The sequence below is a fragment of the Stegostoma tigrinum genome, chromosome 16 (genome assembly GCF_030684315.1).
Source record: "Stegostoma tigrinum isolate sSteTig4 chromosome 16, sSteTig4.hap1, whole genome shotgun sequence".
NCBI classification, from domain to species: Eukaryota; Metazoa; Chordata; class Chondrichthyes; order Orectolobiformes; family Stegostomatidae; genus Stegostoma; species Stegostoma tigrinum.
The window spans coordinates 8,747,667-8,769,705 of NC_081369.1; the positions used below are offsets into that span (position 1 = coordinate 8,747,667).

The following is a 22,039-nucleotide window of genomic DNA, read 5'->3' on the forward strand; positions in this document are numbered from 1 at the left end:
GGGTGAGTGACCTGACCTTTCCTTCCATCTCACTTAAGAACTTGGGAGCAGGAGCCAGCCATTCAGCCCCTCGAACCTGCTCCCCCATTCAATATGGCCGATCTCAACTTGGCCTCACCTCTACTTTCCTGCCCGCTCCTCATAGCCCTTCAACCTCCTTTAGGAATTAAAAATCCACCTAGCTCCTCCTTCAGGTTACTCAGTGTCCAAGAATCCACTGCACTGTGGGGTACTGAATTCCACAGATACACAACCCTTTGAGAGAAGTAATTTCTCCTCACCTCTGTTTTCAATCTACTGCCCCTTATCCTTAAACTACGACCTCTCATTGTAGATTGGCCCACAACAAGAACATCTTTTCTATGTTTGCTTCATCAATCACCTTTAGCATCTTAAATATACATCAATTAGATAGAGTCATAGAGTTATACAGCACAGAAGCAGGCCCTTTGGCCCAACTCGTCCATGGTGACCAGATATCCTAAATTAATCTAGTCCCATTTGTCAGCATTTGGCCCATATTCCTCCAAACCGTTCCTACTCATGTACACAATCAGATGCCTTTTAAATGTTGTAATTGTACTGGCCTCCACCACTTCCTCTGGCAGCTCATTCCAAACAAGTACCACCTTCTGCGTGAAAAAGTTACCCCTCAGGTCCCTTTTAAATCTTTCCCCTCCGACCGGAAACCCATGCCCTCTAATTTTGGACTCCCCCCACCCTGGGGGAAAGACCTCGCCTACTCACCCTATTCGCATCCCTCATGATTTTATAAATCTCTGTAAGGTCACCCCTCAACCTCCTACGCTCCAGGGAAAGTAGTCTCTTCTCATTCTTCCAAAATCGAGACAGCATAAGTCTCATGCTCTCTCCATAAAACTCTCACCTCTGGAATCAATATTGTGAATGTTCTCTAAACTGCCTCCAAAGCATTTACATCCCTCCTCAAGTAAGGGGACCAAAATTGTGTGCAATACGTCAGGTTTGGTTTCACTAATGCCTTGTTCGGGTGCAGCAACACCTCCCTACACTTATACTCTGTTCCTTCAGCAATAAATGGCAACATTCCATTTGCCTTCCTTCTTACTTGCTGTGCCTGCGTACTAGCTTTAGATGAAGTGTGCACAAAGACACCAAGATCCTGTGTACCAAAGCACTCTGAAGTTTCTCTCCATTTAGATAATAATTTGCCTTTCTATTCTTTCGACCAAAATGGATAATCTCACACTTTATACCCGAACGGATATACTAAAATGGATAAAGCTTTTGCTTGAGCATATAATGGGCCAACCTTAACATTATCCAACTGAACAATGGCCTATTTTACATGTCCGACTGGAGCCCAAGCCTTTCAGCCTGTTTCTGGCAGGTCAGAGGCTTTAATAGCTACACCAACTCAATGTTCATGAGGATACCCTGTCAGGGGGCAATCACTGCCAAACTTCACAAGCGCTGTAAGGCATGAGGTGGTAGAATGAGCCAATCATTTGGCTGACGTATCAGTTGGATGCTACATCAATAGTTATGAAATTGGGTGGCCAACCAATATAACCTGTTGACAAATACCTGACCCAGAGTCACTAGTGCATTTGACAACCGGTATTCTGTAGTTATCGGGCTTTGAGGAACAAGGGTATTGACTGCGCTAACCACATATTCCACACTCGAATGAGGTGAAATCCATCTTGGCAGCAGGAGCGCTCCTGCCTCTCGGCCAGCAGGTCCGAGCTCAAGTCCCACTTCAGGGCACGCTGGCCACAGAGCTGTGTCATAACTTGCACAAACAGGCTGTTGAGAAAGGAAATTGGGGAGGGAGAGGGTCTCTGGGTCAGAAGGTGAATGGGTTGATTAAAGATGAATGGAAAGATATTTAGGGGACTCGGGAATAAGACTGGCAAATGGGGGAAGGTCAAGATGAACTGGTTGGGCCAAGAAGATCTTCATTATATGCAATTCTTTGAGTGAGACTCATTCCTCAACACTCTATGACATGACTGTTGACCCAGTTTTCCTTCTCTCCTCAGCTGACTGTGAGTAATCCTCAGGGGCCATGCTCAGACTGATCTTTGTTGTTTTGAGTCCCGCAGTTGTGCCTGCTTTCCCCTCTGCACATCCCAAGACACTGCGTTAAACAATGGAATCTGATTTTGAGATTAAATGATTCCAGTGAGCTACCGCTTTACTTAATCTTAAACTTATAGGGACACTTAGATAAGCAGATGAATAGAAAAGGTTTGAAGGGATATGGGCCAGGAGCAGGCAGGTGGGACTAGTTTAGTTTGGGCTTATGGGCGGGTTACGCCAAAGGGTCTGTTTCCATGCTGTGTGACTCTATGTAGTTTATTTTACTTTAAAAGTTCAGGTTTGCACTTTGAAGCTGAGAAATGTAAGTTTCAGTGGGCCCTCCCAAAGTTAAAAGTCCTTTTAAAAAGGTCTCAAACTCACCCGGACAGCGCTGACATACTTATTCTGCAGCTGCTCCAGGGCATCTTGGGAAATCAGAGGTCCCGGTGACACAATGTCGACATCGGGAGAGAGATCTGGGTGAGTGAGCATCTTTGGACGGCTGGGAGAGAAACAAAAGGATAGGAAAACAGGAAACCAGGTTGCGATAACACCGTTACAGGAAAAACATCACAAATGATTAACATTCCTCGGCAATTACTGGGTGTGATGGTTTCTTCAGAGGTGGGGCCCTTTCCCCTGGCTAGGAGGAGGCTTCCTGTCAGCACTGAGCAAGATTCTTTTGTGGTGAGGAGGCAAGATGAAGGATGGTTTGTTTGAGCGAAAGGGTGACTTTTCATCATTAAAACCACGCAGCCCAGCCATTTGGCCCATTGCACGTTTGTGCTGACTCTCCCGATTAGTCCTTCCCTCTGTTGGTCTGCAGCTCTTTTCTATTTTAAGTATTCCCTTTGGGACTGTTACAGCTCTCAGGTTGTGCAGGTCATGTGACCTCCTCATTATCAATTTACTTTAGGGGCAATGGTCCATTTTACCAGGCCAGCTTCGGGATAATGACATCTAAACATTTGATGTATACAACGGTTTTTGTCTGGGGGAGGGCAAGGGCTATCTTCTTAAATCAAAGAATTATTAACTCATGGAATGTGAGCATCGTCAACAAGGCCCAAGGTTATTGTTCACCACGAATTGCCCCTAAGAAGGTGGTTGTGAGTGACTTTCCTACAAATGCTACAGTATATCACGGTGCTAGATTCTCATACAACTGAGCGGCTTGCGAGGCCAGAACCAACCACATTGCTATGGGCCTGGAGTCGCATGTAGGCCCAACCAGGTAAAGAAGGCAGATTTCCTTCACTAAGGAACATTAATGAACCAGAATTGATTTCTACGACAGTGCAGTAGTTTTATGGTCACAGCTACAAATACTATCATTTTGTCCCTAATTTATTTAATTAACTGAATTTAAATTCCTCAGGTGTGATTTGAACCCGTATCTGTGAGATTATTCGTCCTGTGGTCTGGATAACGAGTCCAGTCAATACCATTTGGTAACGGTATTGGACTTATAGTCCCAATGCACCTTAACAGGCAGATCGAATCCCTACAGTGCAGGGAAAGGCCATTCAGCCTATCAAGTTTGCACCAGCCCTCTAAAGAACATTGCACCCACCCTATCCGCAGAACTTCACATTTAGCACGGCCAATCCACCTAACCTGCACATCTTTGAACTGTGGGACGATACTGGAGCAAACTCACACAGACATAGGGATGACATGCAAATTCCACACAGACAGTCATCTGAGGCTGGAATCGAACCCAGATCCCTGGCATCATGAGGCAGCAGTGTTAAGCCACTGTGCTGCCACGTAAGGATTTGAGGAGCATCACTCAATGCCAAAGGACGTTGCTTCCAATGATACTGAGCTGTCTCAGGGTTACATTGATGCCAGCCTCAGACATTCAGCTATATTGTTGTCTGGGTAATAAATGACGATATCTAATAAGTATACTGCTGATGGGAAGGTTCAGAGTTTGAGCATTCCAGTCTCGGGTTTTAGGTTGAAGATATCGCAGACAATCAGAAAAAAACCGACGCAGAAACAAACACTTTCTCGCCAGTTGGTAACTGTCAAATATCCCAGCCTTAACAGCAACATTCCCTTGACTTTTTAATCACCCTTTCACTGATCCTTAGCAAACCCTGAAAACAAGTTTGTTCAGTGCTGTATCTCTGCTGTATGCCAACTCCTCAGGCCAATTAAAACCCAGCTCTCTATTTGTTAGTTGACGCCTGCTGGGCTCAAAATTGGTTTTATGTGCTACACAGCCTCGAAGCAACTGTATTTGCCACGGGGCATAGACTAGAGTCTGCTCAGGGACGTCCAATTCTGGCTCAGCCCTATTCAGGAAGACATACTCTGTTCAGTCAGGTATCAACAATATCTCAAGAAGGGAGTTTGTTTGCAAGAATAACAATGAGGAATGGATAACAGAATCTTAGATATCGTGGAGGCAGAACAGGATTTGGCAAATAAATCTATTTTTCTTTGCTGTTGTTGAGCTACTGCTGTTCTCCCTGGTGACGTGCGGCCACCTTTTCAGCCAATTTAAACAGGAACACTGTGAGCCACGATCCCTGTCATCCACTGATAGGCCACCAGTGTATGCAACCTTCAGCATCTATGGGAGGACTCCCATTCAACACGACAGGCATTAATCCATGCAGTGTTGTTTTACAACGAAACCCCCTCCCCCAGCACCAAGTGGCCTCCAATGGAAACGTACACAGGAATAGGGGTGCTTTGCAAATTCATCCTGACAAATGATGATGCCATTTAACCATTCTGTGATTTGGTCAGGTGGAATCGTGTTTAAAAAAAAGATACATTTTGTTAAAGCTTTTCATCTCTAAACCAATCAGCACCCTGTTCCCATACAGAATAAAAAGCTTCTCCCCCTTTACAGTGTTATATTGGTGAGTGCCAGATGCAAAACATTGGCAAAATGTCTCTTTTGTTTCAGTGACATTCAATAAAAATCTGATATTCCCACGAAAGCGAGCTGTTGGATATTGGTAAAAACCAGCCCATTGAGCTTACACAGCCTGATGGGGTAGAGGCTGGTAGAATTACAATGCTTAAGAGACATTTGGACAGGTACGTGGATAGGAAAGGTTTTGAGGAATATGGGCCAAAGGCAGGCAAATGGGGCAAGTTCAGTTTAGGAAGCCTGGTCAGCATGGGCGAGTTGGGCCAAAAGGCCTGTTTCTGTGCTGTATACATTTATGCCTCTACAGATCATTGACATAAGTATCCGAGGAGCGGCAAATGGTGCTGAACATTTTGCAACCATCAGCGAACACTCTCACTCACTCATGACATTATGACAGAGGGAAGGTCCATGATGGAGGAAGTAGTTTGGGCTTAGGACAGTACCCTCAGGGACTCCTGCAGAGATGCCTTGGAGCTGAGACTTTCAACAACTGCATCTATCTCCCATTCTGCTAGGTATGGCTCTGATCAGTGGAGACCTTTCCTCTGAGTTTCAGTGATACTAAGTTCACTACAGATGTCTTGAGGTTACACGCGGTCAAATGCAGCCTTGGTGTCTTGGGCAGTCATTCATACATCACCTCTGGAATTTGTGTCACTTGTTCACGTTTGCAATAAGCTCAGGAGGTGACAGGTCTATATATTGCACTGAGCAATGTAATTGTGCACCTTTCTTGTTTCTTAAGTCTAGTCAAATCAATACTGTCCTTTCAACCCTCTGTAGCAAACTTTTTCTTCAGTGTTTATGGTTTTCGAATCCAAAAATGCCATCCCTCCTCATTTGCTTTTCTATCTTTTCTCATAACATCTGCCTCCGCCCAGTATTTCTTTGCACTCTGGCAATACAGTCTATTATTATCTCCTGGTTCCCCCTCCCTGACGCACCAGTTTATACCCTAACCAATAACCCCATCCAAACACGCCACAAGGATCTCAGTCCCAGCTCTGTTCAAGTGTCAACCATCTGCTTGGTGTTGTCTTGCCCAGAGCAAGCCCCAGTGTCCCAGGAATAGAAAACTCTCCTTCCTGCACCATGTTTCCATCCATGCCTTCATCAGCCTTGTCTTCCTCTTCTGGTACTCACTTGCACACGGCACTGAGTAATCTGGAGAATACTGTGCTGCAGGTCCCGTTGCTGATTTTCTACCTAGTTCCCTAAATTCCAATTCCAAGGCCATTTCTTTTAAATGCTGTGACTGTATCTGCACCTACCATTTCCTCTGGCAGTTCATTCAACATATGAACCACCCTGTGTCAGAAAGTTGCCCCTTGAGTCCCTTTTAAACCTTTCCCCTCTCACTGTAAACCTCTGCCTCCAGCTTTGGCCTCCACTACCCTGGGGAAAAGACCTTGACTATTCACCTTATCCATGCCCCTCATGATTATACAGACTTCTATAAGGTCACCCCTGAGCCTCCTACATTCCAGTGAATAATGTTTTTGTTCATTCACTTACAGGATGAGGATGTCACTGGCTAGACCAGCATTAATGCCCGTCTCTAATTGCTCAGAGGACAGTTAAGAGTCAACCACATTGCTGTGGGTCTGGAGTCACATATAGGCCAGGCCAGGCAAGGACAGCAGCCCTACTCCCCAAAAGAGACCAGTGAACCAGAAAGGCTTTCAACTAGTGTTGAAACACAGTATTTAACAGTAGCTGTTCAACAACCAATGACCTCATGACTTTCTTAGAGTCCATATTGGATTTTTATCCTCGTCTCCTTGTCGTGTACCTGGAGTCTGTGTTCTCTCTCCTGTAAACTGTTATCTGATGGTGACTGCTTCCTGATCCTGCTCTCTCCCATTTGTTCAGTCGCTGGTCACTGACCCTGTTTGCCCTTCTCTCTCGTCCCTCTTTCAGAAAGGTGTTCAACATGGAGGAGTGGTGCTGGTTTGTCAGCTGACAGAGGGCACCAAACGGTTTGAAGTTCAGGGTTTAGGAATGGAGGACTCTGAGGTTAACTGCTTCCAGACTGTATAACCACTGGGTCACCACTTTGAATGGGTCTGCCTTCCTGTTAAATAGGAATGGTGATGGAGGAGTCTGGATCATTGTTTGAATTCTGTGAGCATGACTAGTCTGCACAACAAATCTCCCAACCTTGCTAACAATTTCCCAGATTTTAGTGAGTAAGCCCTTGCAGAATTAATTGCACTGTGCTTTTGTCACGTCTGGCGCCTATGTTGAAATTAAGTGGTTAGTTTGGTGGTATTTGTGTTATATTCTTCCATAACTGTTTAATACAACTGAGCAGTCTACTAGACCATGCCAGAGCGCAATTAAACACATATATGGGGTCACATTTAGGCCAGACCTGGTAAGAATGGGCAATTTCCTTCCCTAAAGGACATTAGTCAACTAGATGAGTTTTTATAACATTCATTGTTACAACAAATATTAGCTTTTATTCCACAGTGATTTATTTAACAGAATTTAGGCTAATATGATGGGATTTGACCTCATGTCTGGGCTACTAGTGCTGAAGCATAACCACTATGCCACCATGTCCTTAGTGCAAAAGATCTTAATTTTTTATATTCTTGTTAAAACTTCAGCGACCAGTAGAAACGGACTACCACAAATTATAAATATAAATCGAAAAAACTGCAGATGCTGTAATTCAGGGACGAAAACAGAAGTTGCTGGAAAAGCTCAGCAGGTCTGGCAGCATTTGTGGAGAGAAATCAGAGTTAACATTTCAGCTCCGGTGACCCTTCCTCAGAATTGTTTTTATACCACAATTTATAATCAGGGAAAACTCCATCAGGTCACATCGTAAAGTATGAAAAAGTCTTTCAGTAACTTCTTGAAGCTCTGACTGCAATCGAGCCATAGAGTCATACAGCACAGAAACAGTCCCTTCGGTCCAACAGTCTATTGCCAACCATAATCCCAAACTAAACTAGTCCCACCTGCCAGATCTTGGCCCGTATCCCCCCCAAAACCACCCCTACACATGCACTTATCCAAGTGTCTTTTAAACATTATAACTGTACCCACATCCACCACTTCCTCTGGAAGTACGTTCCACACGCAAACCACCTATTACTGGGATCTGTTTTGTATCCTCAATCAAAAACAGAAGTAAAATATTTATTTATTGCATTCACCATTTCTTTATAATCTATTATTAACTTCCGATTCTCACTTTTCAGGGGCCAGTACTTACTTAGCTTAGTCCTGTCCTTTTTAGATTCTTGTAGAAACTCTTACTATGTGTTTTTTATGTTCCTAGCTATTCTTCTCGTGCTGTAATTTATTAGTCCTGATGAATATTTTAATCATTCTCTGCTAATCTTTGTGTTTTAATCAGTCATCGGTGAAATAACTCTACAGAACCTGGCATCCTATTACCAAGTCACCCTTTATTTACATTTGGAAAGTCCTTGACACTGATCCAGCTCCCTCAGAGCCAGCTTACAGAGTGACTAGAACCTCTGACGCTCCTCTTTCTATCTGTCAGCCAGGAGTCCCTGATTGGACCAGATTCACAGCCCCAGTCAATGAACTCAGATTCCATGAGTTCCGCCTGACTGGCCTCATTACTACAATCTGACCAGCAACTTGGCTTTGAATAATTATTTGCCTTTTTTCCCCTATGTTTGATGCTTTCCTTAACTTCTTTAGTTAACCAGAGCTGGTAAGTCCAACCCTTGGAATTTTTCTTCACAGCGTGAATGTAATTATCCTGAAATGTCTCCTTAAAAGTGTGCTCTTAGCAATCTAGTTTTTCCAGCTTATGTACAGGTTAAACGCCAATAATTATTACCATCCTATTATCACAGGCATTCAACATATCTTCTTAATCACCTCTTGTGGTCACTGTCAGGAGCCTCTGAATCACTCCCACTCGGAACTTCCTTCCCCTGCTATTTCTCAATTCCACCCAAACCAATTCTACACCCTGACTTCCTGAACCAAGATCATCTGTAACTATTCCATTGACAGCCCCTTAAGTTAAGCCTGCTATCTCTCTGCCCTGACTTAGCTTCCTGTTGCTCTTGAATATCATGTTCGCCTCAACACTTAGAATGCCAATGCTGCAGTCAGACCTATATAATGGCTCTCCGATCATATTTATTCACTTCAATTCACACGATCAATTCATTGACTTTATTCTGAATCTACATGTGCTCAGAAACAGAGGGCAGAACCAGACATAATACACACCATAGCGATGGGACGGTATTTAATATAGCAAGTTTTGTAAGATTTAGTAAGGTCGCCTGTAGGTCGAAGGTCAATGTCCTTCTCCACTCTGGTAAGGTCCACTGTCATGCCTCCGATACCTCACTCCCACTCCATCCCTGCTACAGCAACCATCTCCCACTGAGGCTCATGCTCCAACACATGCACTTCCTCCCTTGCAATGCATTCCCTTACTCCTCACCACCCCACCCAGTCTCCGATGCCACTAACTCCGCATGCCCTCTGTGCTACCTACTCCCTTGTTCAAGGTACCTCCCACCTGCACTAATATTCTTGATGTGCCACCCACTTTCATCTCCTGTAAAATTGCACTCCCCCCGCCTCTCTAATTCCGGGATGGCGATGGCCCACAGTAGGCCAGGAAGGGTCAAGGTCGCTGGTGGATTGCCCAACTTTCAGCTCCTTTGGGTGGCCAGGATCCCAGCCCTGACTACCCCGAGCAGGGCCTGGCCGCGTAATCAGAGGCCACCCTTGACTAACTATGTCGGGAGCCCCTCAGAGGGAGGCCATTCCTCCTTGAGCCAACCGAGGCCTGTTGTCCACTCTGGCCAGCTTCCAGTCTTCAGGTCTGCACTAATGACAAGGCAAGGGCACACCGCTACATCCAGCAGTACAATATTATTGACCACGTAAGGCACTTCCAAATGCTATCCCGAATCAGATCGGAGTGCCGCACACGTATGAGACTCCCACTCCCCTGCCACCTACCTGTGGTAAATGTGACGTATCCAGCTCAGCACTGTGTAGATCTCACTCTTCTCTAAGTCCCAAGATATAATATCTTGCAGATGCCCCGAAAGGCAACTGTGGTGCAGCAGCACATAGGTCTGTAGGATGTTGTACTGGGGTGGACAGCACTGCACCATCAAATGCTTCACTACTTTGAGATCGCTGAGAATATTGTTGTGTAAGACCGCCAGATGATTGGCCAGCCCCGGTCCCTTTGTGTCGGTTTGCCTCGCTCGGAACTGTGCCGTGGTCGACTGCTCGATAACTTTAAAAAAGGTCTGCCGCAGATTTTTCGGCCTCCCAGGAGGGAGAAACAGGTGCTGGCTTTGGCCGTCCATGGCTGCCTGGTCGATCCGCTCTTCCCGCTCGATGATGCGAATGGCCGAGACAAAGAGGGACGGGTCCTGCTTCACCAGGGCTAGGCCACAGCTCACGACATCCCAGAGTTCCTTGGCCAGCTCCTCGTTGAGCCGACCGACAACGGCGAAATACGACAAGACAATCTGCTCCCCCTCTGTGTTCTGCCTCCCGGCACGGTGTAGCTGCTGAAGGATGCTGTCTCGCCAGCACTCCATCTCCATCAGCTTGGCATGGGCCTCCAGCAGCCTCCTTTCCTCTATCAGCTGCCGGGTCTCACTCACAACCTCAGGGACTGCAATCGAAGAAATCAGGTTTGGGTCAGTCAGTTCGTTAGCCCTCTGCATTCTAGACAGCAGTCTACATTTTTGGAGACAACAAGGTGTAGAGCTGGATGAACACAGCAGGCCAAACAGCATCATAGGAGCAGGAGAGCTGGCGTTTCGGGCCAAGGGTCTAGATCACTTTCCAGCTCTTCTGACGCTACTTGACCTGCTGAGTTCGTTCAGCTCTACGCCTTGTTATCTCAGATTTTCCAGCATCTGCAGTTCCTACTATCTCAGTCTACGTTTTTACCAGTGTTCCAGAGTTTATTCCTCCTTTTCTACCAACCTTTTGACTCTTGTTAATCATCGTTCCTGGATTGGGGCCTTCCCTCAAATGATAACCAATTAGAAGGCACTGAGCTGTCCTCAGCTAAAGGACCCACACCAATATACTTTAAAGAGACACACCTTATAAAAAGCTTCACTACATTTTGTTGGGAAGTTGGGTAGAGTACTTGTGGACTGGCAAGGCAGAAAGTTAGAATATGGTGTTAGTTCTTAGAGGTGATGGGGTGGACACCCTCTGCTTCATACCAGGCTGGGGGCTCGTCTGGGATTTGGGCAGATCTGAACAGATACTGGACAGATTGGAACAGATTTAGGATACAAAAAGTTCCAGCAGATTTAAACAGACTAGGGGACTACTCTCCTGGATCTTTCAATAGAACTGACTTGAGAGGTGGAAAATCTGTTTTATTTCAGTTGCTTCTTGTTGTTTAAATCAAAAATGGGGAAATGGCTCTTAACATTGCCAAAGAGATACTGGGGGTCAAAGATGCTTCCCAAATTTGCCAAGAATGTTCAGAAGGATAGAGAAAGGTGACACTTCTAGAATTAGCAAGAGTTGCATTTAACTGTGGACAAGGAGAAAAGAATTTTGATATATCAGAGAAAGAGTCAAGTGCTGTGGAGTTATAAAACATTCAATTGCAAATTAGACAATTAGAATTAGAAAAGAAAGAAAGTGAAAGAACTGTCTTAGCTGAAGAGAAAGAAAGGGATTTGAAACAGTACGGTTAAAAGCAGAGGAAAGAGAAAAGGAAAGAATTGCTCTGACAGAACAAAAAGGAGGAGAGAGAAGAAAAGGGAGAAGGGAGAGAGTTTGAACTTTGGAAGTTGGCAGTTAGAAAGTTGATACAAAAGGATGGAGGAGAAGGAAGGTAGGCTTAGTGAAGGTATTAGTGATGAGGAGCAAATCCATCATAGCCAAAGGCCTGCTATATACAAATACGTCAAAATGTTACCAAAATTCGATGAAAAAGATGTAGGCGCCTTTTTCATTTCCTTTGAGAAATTGGATAAACAGATGAACTAAATCTGTGTGCGTAATGATAATTCAGACCAAGTTGATAAGGTAGGGCTAGTGAGGTGTTTGCAGCACTGTCAGAGGAGGTGTCGAAAGAACATGAAGGAATAAAATGGGCTATTCTTGAGTGCCTACAAATTGCTACCAGAAGCATATAGACAACACCTCAGAAATGTCAGAAAAGAAGCAGGTCAGACTTATTCAAGTTTTAAAGAATTAAACAGAGCAACTTTGAGAGATGGATGACAGCATTAAAGGTGGAACAGATATATGAGACTCTTAAAGATAACATTCTGCTGAGGGGTTTAAAATCCCACTTCCAGAAGTGATAAGAATTCATGCTGAGGAATAGAAAGTTAAAACAATGAGAAGAGCTGCAGAGATATCGGGTGAAAATGCATTAGAGTATAAATCGAAATCTCACCTCCAACAGCAATTTCATTCCGTGAGGGATAGAACTTGGGAAAGAGGGAGATCCTTCAATGAAAAACAAAAAGCGGATCACACTGGGAACAGTTTCCCATTTGTGAAGGAAAGAAACCCAAGAGGGTGGAAAGGAGGTGAAAGGCCTCAGGAGTTTCCACTGTAATGGAGGGGTACACACTAAGTCACAGTGACAGTGGCTTAAGAAAGGCACTGGTAAAAAGGTTGCGGTAGAAGAGGATAATCCAGTGGGATTAGTCGAGGTAGTGAAGGAAATCCTAAGAGAAGTGGAAGAGCTGCAGCAGAGTACACAGCCCAGTCACCAGCTGGACAGTAACATAGTGCTCGCTCTTTTCAAAGACTTCAGCTGTGTGGGTAAGATTTACTCAGGTAGAGCAGGGGGAGTAGGTAAAGAAGTTAAACTATTGAGAGATACAGGAGCTATTCAGTCTCTAATAGTAAGAGATGAAAGTATTTGCACTCCTTCTGAAATATTGCCCGAGCGAGTGGTAATCTGTGAAATAAATGGAGAGAGGGGTAGCGCTCCCTCGTGTAAGATAATGCTGGAAAGTCCAATCTAGACTGGGGACGTGATAGTGCAAGTGATGGGAAAATTGGTTATTCCAGGAATACAGTTTGCTCTTGGAAACGATATAGCTGGATGACAGGTGGGAGTGATGCCCATCACAGTGGAAAACCCAAAAGGGAACCAGGGAACTGAGGAGTTAAAAGCAAAATACCCGGGAATGTTTTCTGGACTGTGTGGTGACAGCCATAAGTGAAAGCAACTAGGTAAAGCGATGGGGACAAATGAAGGAGTTGGGGTCCAGTTAACTGACACTCTGTTCGATGAGATGGTGAAAGAAAAACATAAGTAGGTAGAGGATCAGGCGGAGGCGTTTAATTCTGAAAGATTAACAACAAAAAGATGAGACGATAAAGGATTTATATCGTAAAGCCTACTTCGAAAAGGAATCAGAATGCACTGGGGACCTTGGCAGGTTAGTGCAGATGAGAAATGGGTGGACATTCTCCAGATTGTTTTGCCGTTAGAATACAGACAGGAATTATTGTGGGTAGCACACATATCACCTGTAGGAGGTCATCTAGGAGTGAGGAAGACTCAGGCTAAGGAATAGAAACATTTCCAAGGGCCTGGATTACATAAAGATGTAGTTGAATTTTGCTGTAACCTGTCATGTGTGTCAGCTGCCAGAAAATCCACAGGGAGTGATAAAAGCAGCGCGTTTGATGCCAATTCCTGCATTTGAAGCACCTTTTACGCAGGTTACAAATTGATTGTGTAGGTCCCCTCCCCTGAAACCAAAAGTGGAAACCAATATTTGCTTTCCGTAATGGATGTGTCTGCCAGGCTTCCAGAGGCAATTCCATTCTGGAATGTCAAGACAACAAAGATTGAGGAGGAGTTGTTTGCTTTCTTTACCCATTACGGGCTACCCAGGGAGATTCAGTCAGGGCAATGGTCCAATTTTACTGCCAAATTATTTAAAGAGATCATGGGTAATTTAGGCATCATACACTTTACATCACTGTGTACCATCCTGAAGTACAAAGGGATCTGGGAGTGTTGGTCCAGGATTCTCTAAGGGTTAACTTGCAGGTAGATTCTGTAATTAAGAAGGCGAATGTAATGTTGTCGTTTATCTCAAGAGGGTTGGAATATAAAAACAGCAATGTGCTTCTGAGGCTTTATAAAGCTCTAGTTAGGTCCCATTTAGAATACTGTGTCCAATTTTGGGTCCCACACCTCAGGAAGGACATATTAGCCCTGACGCGTGTTCAGCTGACATTCACACGGATGATCCCTGGAATGGTAGGTTTAACGTATGATGAACGCCTAAGGATCCTGGGATTGTACTCATTAGAGTTTAGAAGGTTGAGGGGAGATCTAATAGAAACTTACAAGATAATGTATGGCTTAGAAGGGGTGGACGCTGGGAAGTTGTTTCCGTTAGGCAGGGAGACTAGGACCCGTGGGCACAGCCTTAAAATTAGAGGGTGTAAATTTAAAACTGAAATGAGACGACATTTCTTCAGCCAGAGAGTGGTGGGCTTGTGGAATTCATTGCCACAGAGTGCAGTGGAGGCCGGGACATTGGATGCCTTCAAGGCAGAGATCGACAAATTCTTGATCTCACAAGGAATCAAGGGCTACGGGGAGAGTGCAGGGAAGTGGAGTTGAAATGCCTATCAGCCATGATTTAAATGGCGGAGTGGACTTGATGGGCTGAATGGCCTTACTTCCACTCCTATGTCTTATGGTCTTATAGAATCCCAGGGAACACTGGAAAGGTGGCATCAGACACTAAAGACAATGCTGAGGGCTGATTGCCACGGTTACCCAAATGATTGGGATAAAGGTACCCCTTTTATATTATTTGATATTAGAGATGCTCCAAATGAATCAGCTCAGCTTACTCCATTTGAATTGATAGTCAGACACAAAATAAGAAAAGCCTTTAACATTAATTAAGGAAAAGTCGATATATCTGAAGTCAGAGATCTTGTGAAAATATTATCGCAGATGAATCATTGCGAGTTTAAAAGAAAAATGTTTACCTAAGATAGAAACGGTAGTGTTCAATGCTGTATATAAATAAAATTTGACTAAAATGTGTAACTTTAGATTAATGAGCTATGGATTAGTAATATAATGGAGTTAAGATTTCAAAAGAAAAAAAGCCATCTTTGCATAATGACGGTTCATTTATTTCTTAAGGGACGAAGTGTTGCAATGCTGGATAGCATGCTTACAGAATGGGAGGCAGGAAGTTAGAATTTGGTGTTAGTTCTCTGAGATCAACTACTGCTTTATAACAATGTAGTTAAGGGGAGGTGATGGCCTGGTGGTATTATTACTAGATTATTAATCTGGGGACCGAGGTTCAGAGTCTGCAATCTGAATTCAATAAAAATCTGGAATTACGAGTCCAATGGCGGTCATGAATCCATTGACAGTTATTGGGAAAAATCCTCCTGTCCTTTTGGGAACGAAGCTGCTATCCTTACTGGTATGGCCTACATGTGACTCCAGACCCATAGCAATATGGCTGACTCTTAAACCAGCCTCCGGGCAGTTAGGGATGGGCAATAAGTGGCCAGCGATGCCCTCATCCTGTAAATGAATTTTTTAAAAAAAGGGATGGATTTTATTTGTCCCCTCTGGGCGTGCTTTTGGTGGGATCGGGCAGAGGTGTGTAAAATAGAGTGTGCACCCAACTCACCAGCTTTCCTTCCAACCCCAAGCATCTTCCCATTGCCCCAACCATAACACAGTTTGTGAGTGACTATCAAATCCGTCAGTTGGGTCATCATATTTCAACAAATAATTGAGTTGAATGGGCCAGTTATCCTCAATATTACCCTGTACACATTATTATAGGGTTGTGCTTGTGGTAGTGTCCCTAATTTTGTGCCAGAAATCTCAGGTTCAAATCCCACCTACTCCCAATAATATGAGATAACAAAGTGTGGAGCTGGATGAACACAGCAGGCCAAGCAGCATCTCAGGAGCACAAAAGCTGACGTTTCGGGCCTAGTGCTCCTAAGATGCTGCTTGGCCTGCTGTGTTCATCCAGCTCCACACTTTGTTATCTCGGATTCTCCAGCATCTGCAGTTCCCATTATCTCCACTCCCAATAGTATATCTGAACAGCGTGATGAAAAAAAATCAATGATAAGAGTTGGTGCAGGTAGCTGAGTGAGTTGAGCAAAGTGGCTTTAAAAACTGGGGGAAAAGCCATAGATAGTACTCCCCTTCCTTGTGTACCCCCCTCCCAAAGGTGGCTAAATCTCCCTCATCCAATATCCTTAACTCGCCTCACTCCAGGGGTCCATTGGGCCTACTTGATAGAACAGGTTGTGACCCTGGTACTTCCACTATCAAATTGGATTATGGGTGGCTCAGTGGTGGTGCTGCCTCTAGGTGAGTGGGCATTGGTCCCATTCTGTTGATTGACTGTTGACTTAAGAAAGATAAAGGACTCCTTTCTAAACTCAACTCGTGATATTATTACCGGCATCCTCAGTACAGAGCTGGGAACATGTTCCTTCCACAGCCAACAGGATTCAGGAAAGCTAAGAGAAGCAGAGCAAACAATTATCCTTCCAAGTTAACTCCATCCTAAAACAGTGCACAGGCATTACATAATTAAACACCCAATTGATTATTCACTCTCTAAAAGCAAGCCCTTGCTCGCAATGACCTGGTATGTCAGTTCATATGCAGAATGATCCATTCCTGTCATACCGGAGGTGCCCAGTATCACAGGAGCCAATCCGAAGCCAGTTTGATTTACTTCACACAATGCTGCAAAAGCTTTCAGCAATAAAAGCTCCAAAATTTCTTGTGTCCCAGTGCAGCTCCAATACTGCAGTATACCCAGCTGTATGGAAAAATACAGAGCAGCACAGGAACCGACCCTTTGTCCCACCATTCCTGCACCAGTTCCAAATTCTTATTTAGACCCGTCACTTATTGCTCATATGTGGTTTCTATCCCCCTGTTCACTCCCATTCAGGTATCTACTAAGATAGGCCTTAAACACTGCTAATGTGCCCGATTCCACCACCTCCACTGGCAGTGTGTTCCAGGCACTCTCTGTGTGAAATATTTTCCCCCGCACTTCTCCCCTAAACTTTCTCCCTCTCACCTTGAACCTGTGTCTTCTTGTAGCTGATCTTTCCACCCTGGGAAAAAGCCTCTGACTATCCACCCTATCTCAGCCTCTCATAATTTTGTCGAACTCTATCAGCACGTCCCGCAGCTTCCGTATTTCCAGTGAAAATAATTTGAGTTTATCAAGCTTCTTTTCATTACGAAAACTGTCCAGGCTAGGTAACATCTCTCCAAAACACCCTCTCCAAAGCAGCCACGCCCGTCTGATTGTGCGGTGACCAGAACTGCCAGCACAATTCCAAATGTGGCCTAACTACAGTTTTGTACAGCTGTAACACAGCTTGCCAACTTTTACACCCAGTGCCCTGACCGATGGAGGCAAGTATAGTGTATGCTTTCTCGACCACCTTATCCACCTGTGTTGCCACTTTCTGAGCTCTGAGGACCTGTATGCCCAGGTTCCTTTGTATGTCAATGCTCCCAACATTTCTTCTATTTACTGTATGAAAGGCAAGGTGCACACACAACATTCCCCTCCTTTCCAAAAGAAAGTTTAACCAATTACAATAATAATTGAGCCCATGATCCTACATAATGTATAAGTACCTTGCTAATAGGCCCATATCTTGTGATGGTGGTTTAGTCTTGAAATGCCATCAATTGAAACAGGAGATGTTGTTATGTCTTTCTTTCATAGGACTTTTCAGTTGCTGCCCCAGAATTTTCTTATTCTGATGCATTGCAGCCATGTTTTGGTCCTCAAGACCTTCCAACTCATTTCGTAGCTTCTACTTTTACTCTAGATTCTTATAATTCTATTAAGGTTTTAACCTTCTGTTGGTTCTCCTTTAATAAGCAACTGGGCTCACTCTCAAATCTCTCAATTTTGTTTTTTTTAGGAAGCTTGGTCCTCTTACACTTGTTCATTTATTGTTCGGATTTCTCCATACCCTGCTTGCGCTCCTTCAGTAGAGTATTACTGGAGATGTTTATTTCGAGTGATTGAGCTACACAGCACGTAAATGCACTCTTTTGTCCAACTCTTCCATGCCGACCAGATATCCTAACTTAATTCTAGTCCCATTTGCCAGGATTTGGCCCGTATCCCTCTCAATCCTTCCTATTCATGTCCCCATCCAGATGCCTTTTAAATGTTGTAATTGTACCAGCCTCCACCACTTCCTCTGGCAGCTCATTCCACACATGCACCAACTTCTGTATGAAAATGTTGCCTCTAAGGTCCCTTTTAAATATATACCCTCTCACCTTAAACCCCTGTGCCCTCCACTTTTGGACTCCACTACCCTGGGGAAAAGAACAAACACAGAAGTTGCTGGAAAAGCTCAGCAGGTCTGGCTGCATCTGTGAAGAAAAAGAGTAACAGTTAACGTTTTGGGTCCGGTGATCATTCCTCCAGGGAAAAAGACCTTGTCAATTCACCCTATCCATGTCCCTCATGATTTATAAACCTCTATATGGTCAATTCCTCAGCCTTTACTGCTCCAGGAAAAATAACCCCAGCCTTTTCAGCATCCCCTTGTAGCTCAAACCCTCCCACCCCGGTGACATCCTTCTAAGTCTTTTCTGAACCCTTTCAAGTTTCACAGCATAAAAACCAAAAGAACTGTGGATGCTGTAAATCAGGAACAAAAACAAAGCTGCTGGAAAAGCTCAGCAGGTCTGGCAGCGCCTGTGAAGGAGAAATCAGAATTAACGTTTCAGGTCCGGTGACCCTTCCGCAGAACAGCTGCAACATGACATCCCAACTCCTTTATTCAATGCACTGACCATTGAAAACAAGCATGTCAAATGCCTTCATCACCAATTTGTCCTCCTGCATCTCCACTTTCAAGGAACTATGCACCTATACCCCAAGGCCCCTTTGTTTGGCAACACTCCCCAGGCTCTACCAGTAACTGTATAAATCCTATCCTGATTTATATTATCAAAATGTAACACCTTATATTTATCTAAATTACACTCCCTCTGCCACTCCTTGGCTCATTGGTCCCTCTGATCATGGTCCCTTGTACTCTAAGGTAACCTTCTTCACTGTCTGCCACACCTCCAATGTTGGTGTCATCCTCAAACTTACTACCCATGTCTGCTATATTCACATTCAAATCATTTATATAAATGACAAGCAAGAGTGGACCTGGCACTGATCCTTGTGGCATGCCACTTGGTCACAGGCCTCTAGTCCAAAAACCAGCCCTCCACCACCACCCTCTGTCTCTTACGTAAAAGTTAAATTTGTGTCCAATTGGCTAGCTCTCCCTGGATTCCATGTGACCCAACCTTGCTAACTGATCTACCATGTGGAGCATTGTCAAATGCCTTGCTGAAATCCATATAAACAATGCCTACAGCTGGGTCTTCATCAAACATCTTTGTCACTTCTTCAAAGAACTCAGTCAAGTCAGTGAGACATGATTTCTCACACACAAAGCCATGTTGACTCTCCTTAATCAGTCCTTGCCTTTCCAAATACATGTAAATCCTGTCCCTCAGAATTCCCCCCAACAATCTACCCACCACTGATGGCTCACCAGTCTACAGCTCCCTGACTTTTCCTTACAACTTTTTCTGAAAAATGGCACCATGTTAGCCAATCTCCAGTCTTCCGGCACCTCACTCGTAGCTATTGATGATACATTTATCTCAGCAAAGGGCCCAGCAATCACTTCCCTAGCTTTCCACAAAGTTCTGGGATACACCTAAGCAGGTCCATGGGATTTATTCACATTTATGCATTTTAAGATATTCAGCACCTCCTCTACCATAATATGGATGCTTTTCAAGATATTATTATTTATTCTGAAAGGTCTGTGTCCTAAGTGATTTGCAGCTTTGTGAGTTGTAAATCTCCACCTGTTTTAATAGGTAGAATTATTCTCACTAAAGGTGTTTAGAAGCCAATGTTTCTGTAGTTGCTCCTGCGGAGCCTGATCTCTTGTATACCCAAGGTGCACTTCTCATACACTAACAATCTCTTAAATACATTGATGCCTTTCTTTCTCTTCAGGTTCTTCATTTCCTTTTACGAGCCAATCAGAGATACCTCCAAGAGCTGTTATTTTGATGTTTGGATTGATCATGACCTAATTGTTAGCCCTTTTCCTCCTGAATGCTTATTTGCATCTCTGCAGCAGTGAGCTGATATTTGAGTTTCACTAATTCAGAAGACAAGTGAAATGTTCTGTCCTCCTTTCATGTTTGGTTGTGTGCAATGTTTCTTAAACTCTCTGCTGCAAGTTTCGGGTTGTGTATTTGGTGTTTGATCATGGATTGTGACTAATGTGGGACATACCAGTGTACCTGTAATTGTTGATCCAGTGATGTTTGTGATGTAGAATATCTGCGATGTGCAGGGGAATTGATTCTGTTTGCACTCCATCACTGATAATCTTTAACAAGGAAATGGTGAACCATTGTGAGCTGAAAGTTTTACATGTACAGGTTTGGTCATGGTTTGCCCTGCCTGTGGGTACACATCTTTCAGGGGCATTATAATGGCATTTACCCCTTTGTCAATCTTAGCCAATAACAGTCACCAATTTTCTTCCATTTGAATTTGATTTTTTGCAAATGATGTGGTGATCTTGTAGCTTTCCACAAGACCGTGTTAAACATGTGCTCACCCATACTTTGTCTCATCATGTATATTGTCAAATTCTGGTTTCTCCATCATTTTACATATTTGCTCTCGGCAGGATATTTGTTTCTTCTTCATTGTAGCTGGAAGATGCTCTGGGTGCACAGTCTGTTTGGGTCATCACAGAGCTTTATGTGGCTTCGTCAGCCTTTGCTCTAGTGAATGGTTTCTGCCAATGGTCTTTGCTGCCACATGCCTTGAAAAATGGATAGAAATCTGGTCATTTTCCTTGGTGCGAGCAGAAAGCCACATCTTCCACATGATTTACCATATCTGGGTGTTCAAGTGATTGCGCCAACAGTTAAACTGCGAGGGTTGCCCGGTACTTAGTTCTATCCTCCATTGGCTCGTTGACACTTTATATCATGGGCTTTTCTAGCAAATGTCTCTGGAAAGCCTCAATGGGGTTGGATCTGTGCAAATTCTGCTTGCTAGCTCCGCACCCAAGAAATCAGAGCATGAGGCCGTTTTCTCTGTAACTGCTGACAACACGGATTCAGAAAGCTTCCATCTAAATGGTGTGAATTCTGACGAATGTGGAAACGCTATCAGATTTGGATTTGGGTTTTCAAATGTAGTCCTTATCGTTCGGGAATCTTTTAACCCTTCAGCTGCTAATCTTGACATGGTCGGTTTCTGTAGACCTCGATTCCAAATTACTAAACAAATCTCAAAGTCTGGTTTCTCTGCATTGCACGCCTCCCTAAGTAGAAATCATCACTCCAAAAGCTATTTAAACGTTTTTAGTTCTGTTTAGAGATTTGTTGTCCCTCAGCTTAAACTAGGCACAGTCTGACAATACACTCTGATGCCTTTCCTTGCTTGTTGCCAATTTGGCACACATCCTAGTCCCTTGTCTATCTCTTGTGAGTTAAACTGGCCTCTTGATATGTATTTGGCTGCTTGCTAGCAAGTTGTGATTTCAACACATATTGACACTGTAATGAACAAGGGCTGTCTTGCGCACTTTACAGAGATTTTCAAATGCTCCTGTTCAGAGATGTTATTTCACACGTCTGGAACAGCTGGGACTTGAACATGAGCCTCCTCGCCCAGACGTTAGCACATTTTAAAACCATTGAGCACATCTTTTACCTATAGGTGGACTCACTCCAAGCAGCATGATGTTTTCCACTGACCTTCACCACATCATGTCAAAGACAGTGTTCTAATAACCAGGGTTGGATTAACTTTGAGATAGTAGCAACTGCCAGCATTGGAATCTGAAATAACACAGTGTGAAGCTGGATGAACACAGCCGTCCAGGCAGCATTAGAGGAGCAGGAAAGCTGACGTTTCGGGTCTGGGCCCTTCTTGAGGAAAAATAAGGCCCAGACCCGAAACGCCAACTTTCCTGCTCCTCTGATGCTGCCTG

At 44.1% G+C, this 22,039-nt stretch overlaps 1 protein-coding gene across 2 annotated transcripts in view; it reads right to left on the reverse strand.

Annotated features, from left to right (window-relative positions):
• The window catches only part of exoc3l1 (exocyst complex component 3-like 1), a 93,360-nt gene that overhangs the window by 28,461 nt on the left and 42,860 nt on the right, over positions 1 to 22,039 (reverse strand). For both annotated transcript variants that reach the window (XM_048546719.2, XM_048546720.2), the window contains exons 4-5: positions 9,938 to 10,610; positions 2,446 to 2,566 (exon numbers count right to left, since the gene is read on the reverse strand). In XM_048546719.2, coding sequence (XP_048402676.1) covers positions 2,446 to 2,566; positions 9,938 to 10,610 — 794 coding nt within the window. The remainder of the gene's footprint in view (positions 1 to 2,445; positions 2,567 to 9,937; positions 10,611 to 22,039) is intronic.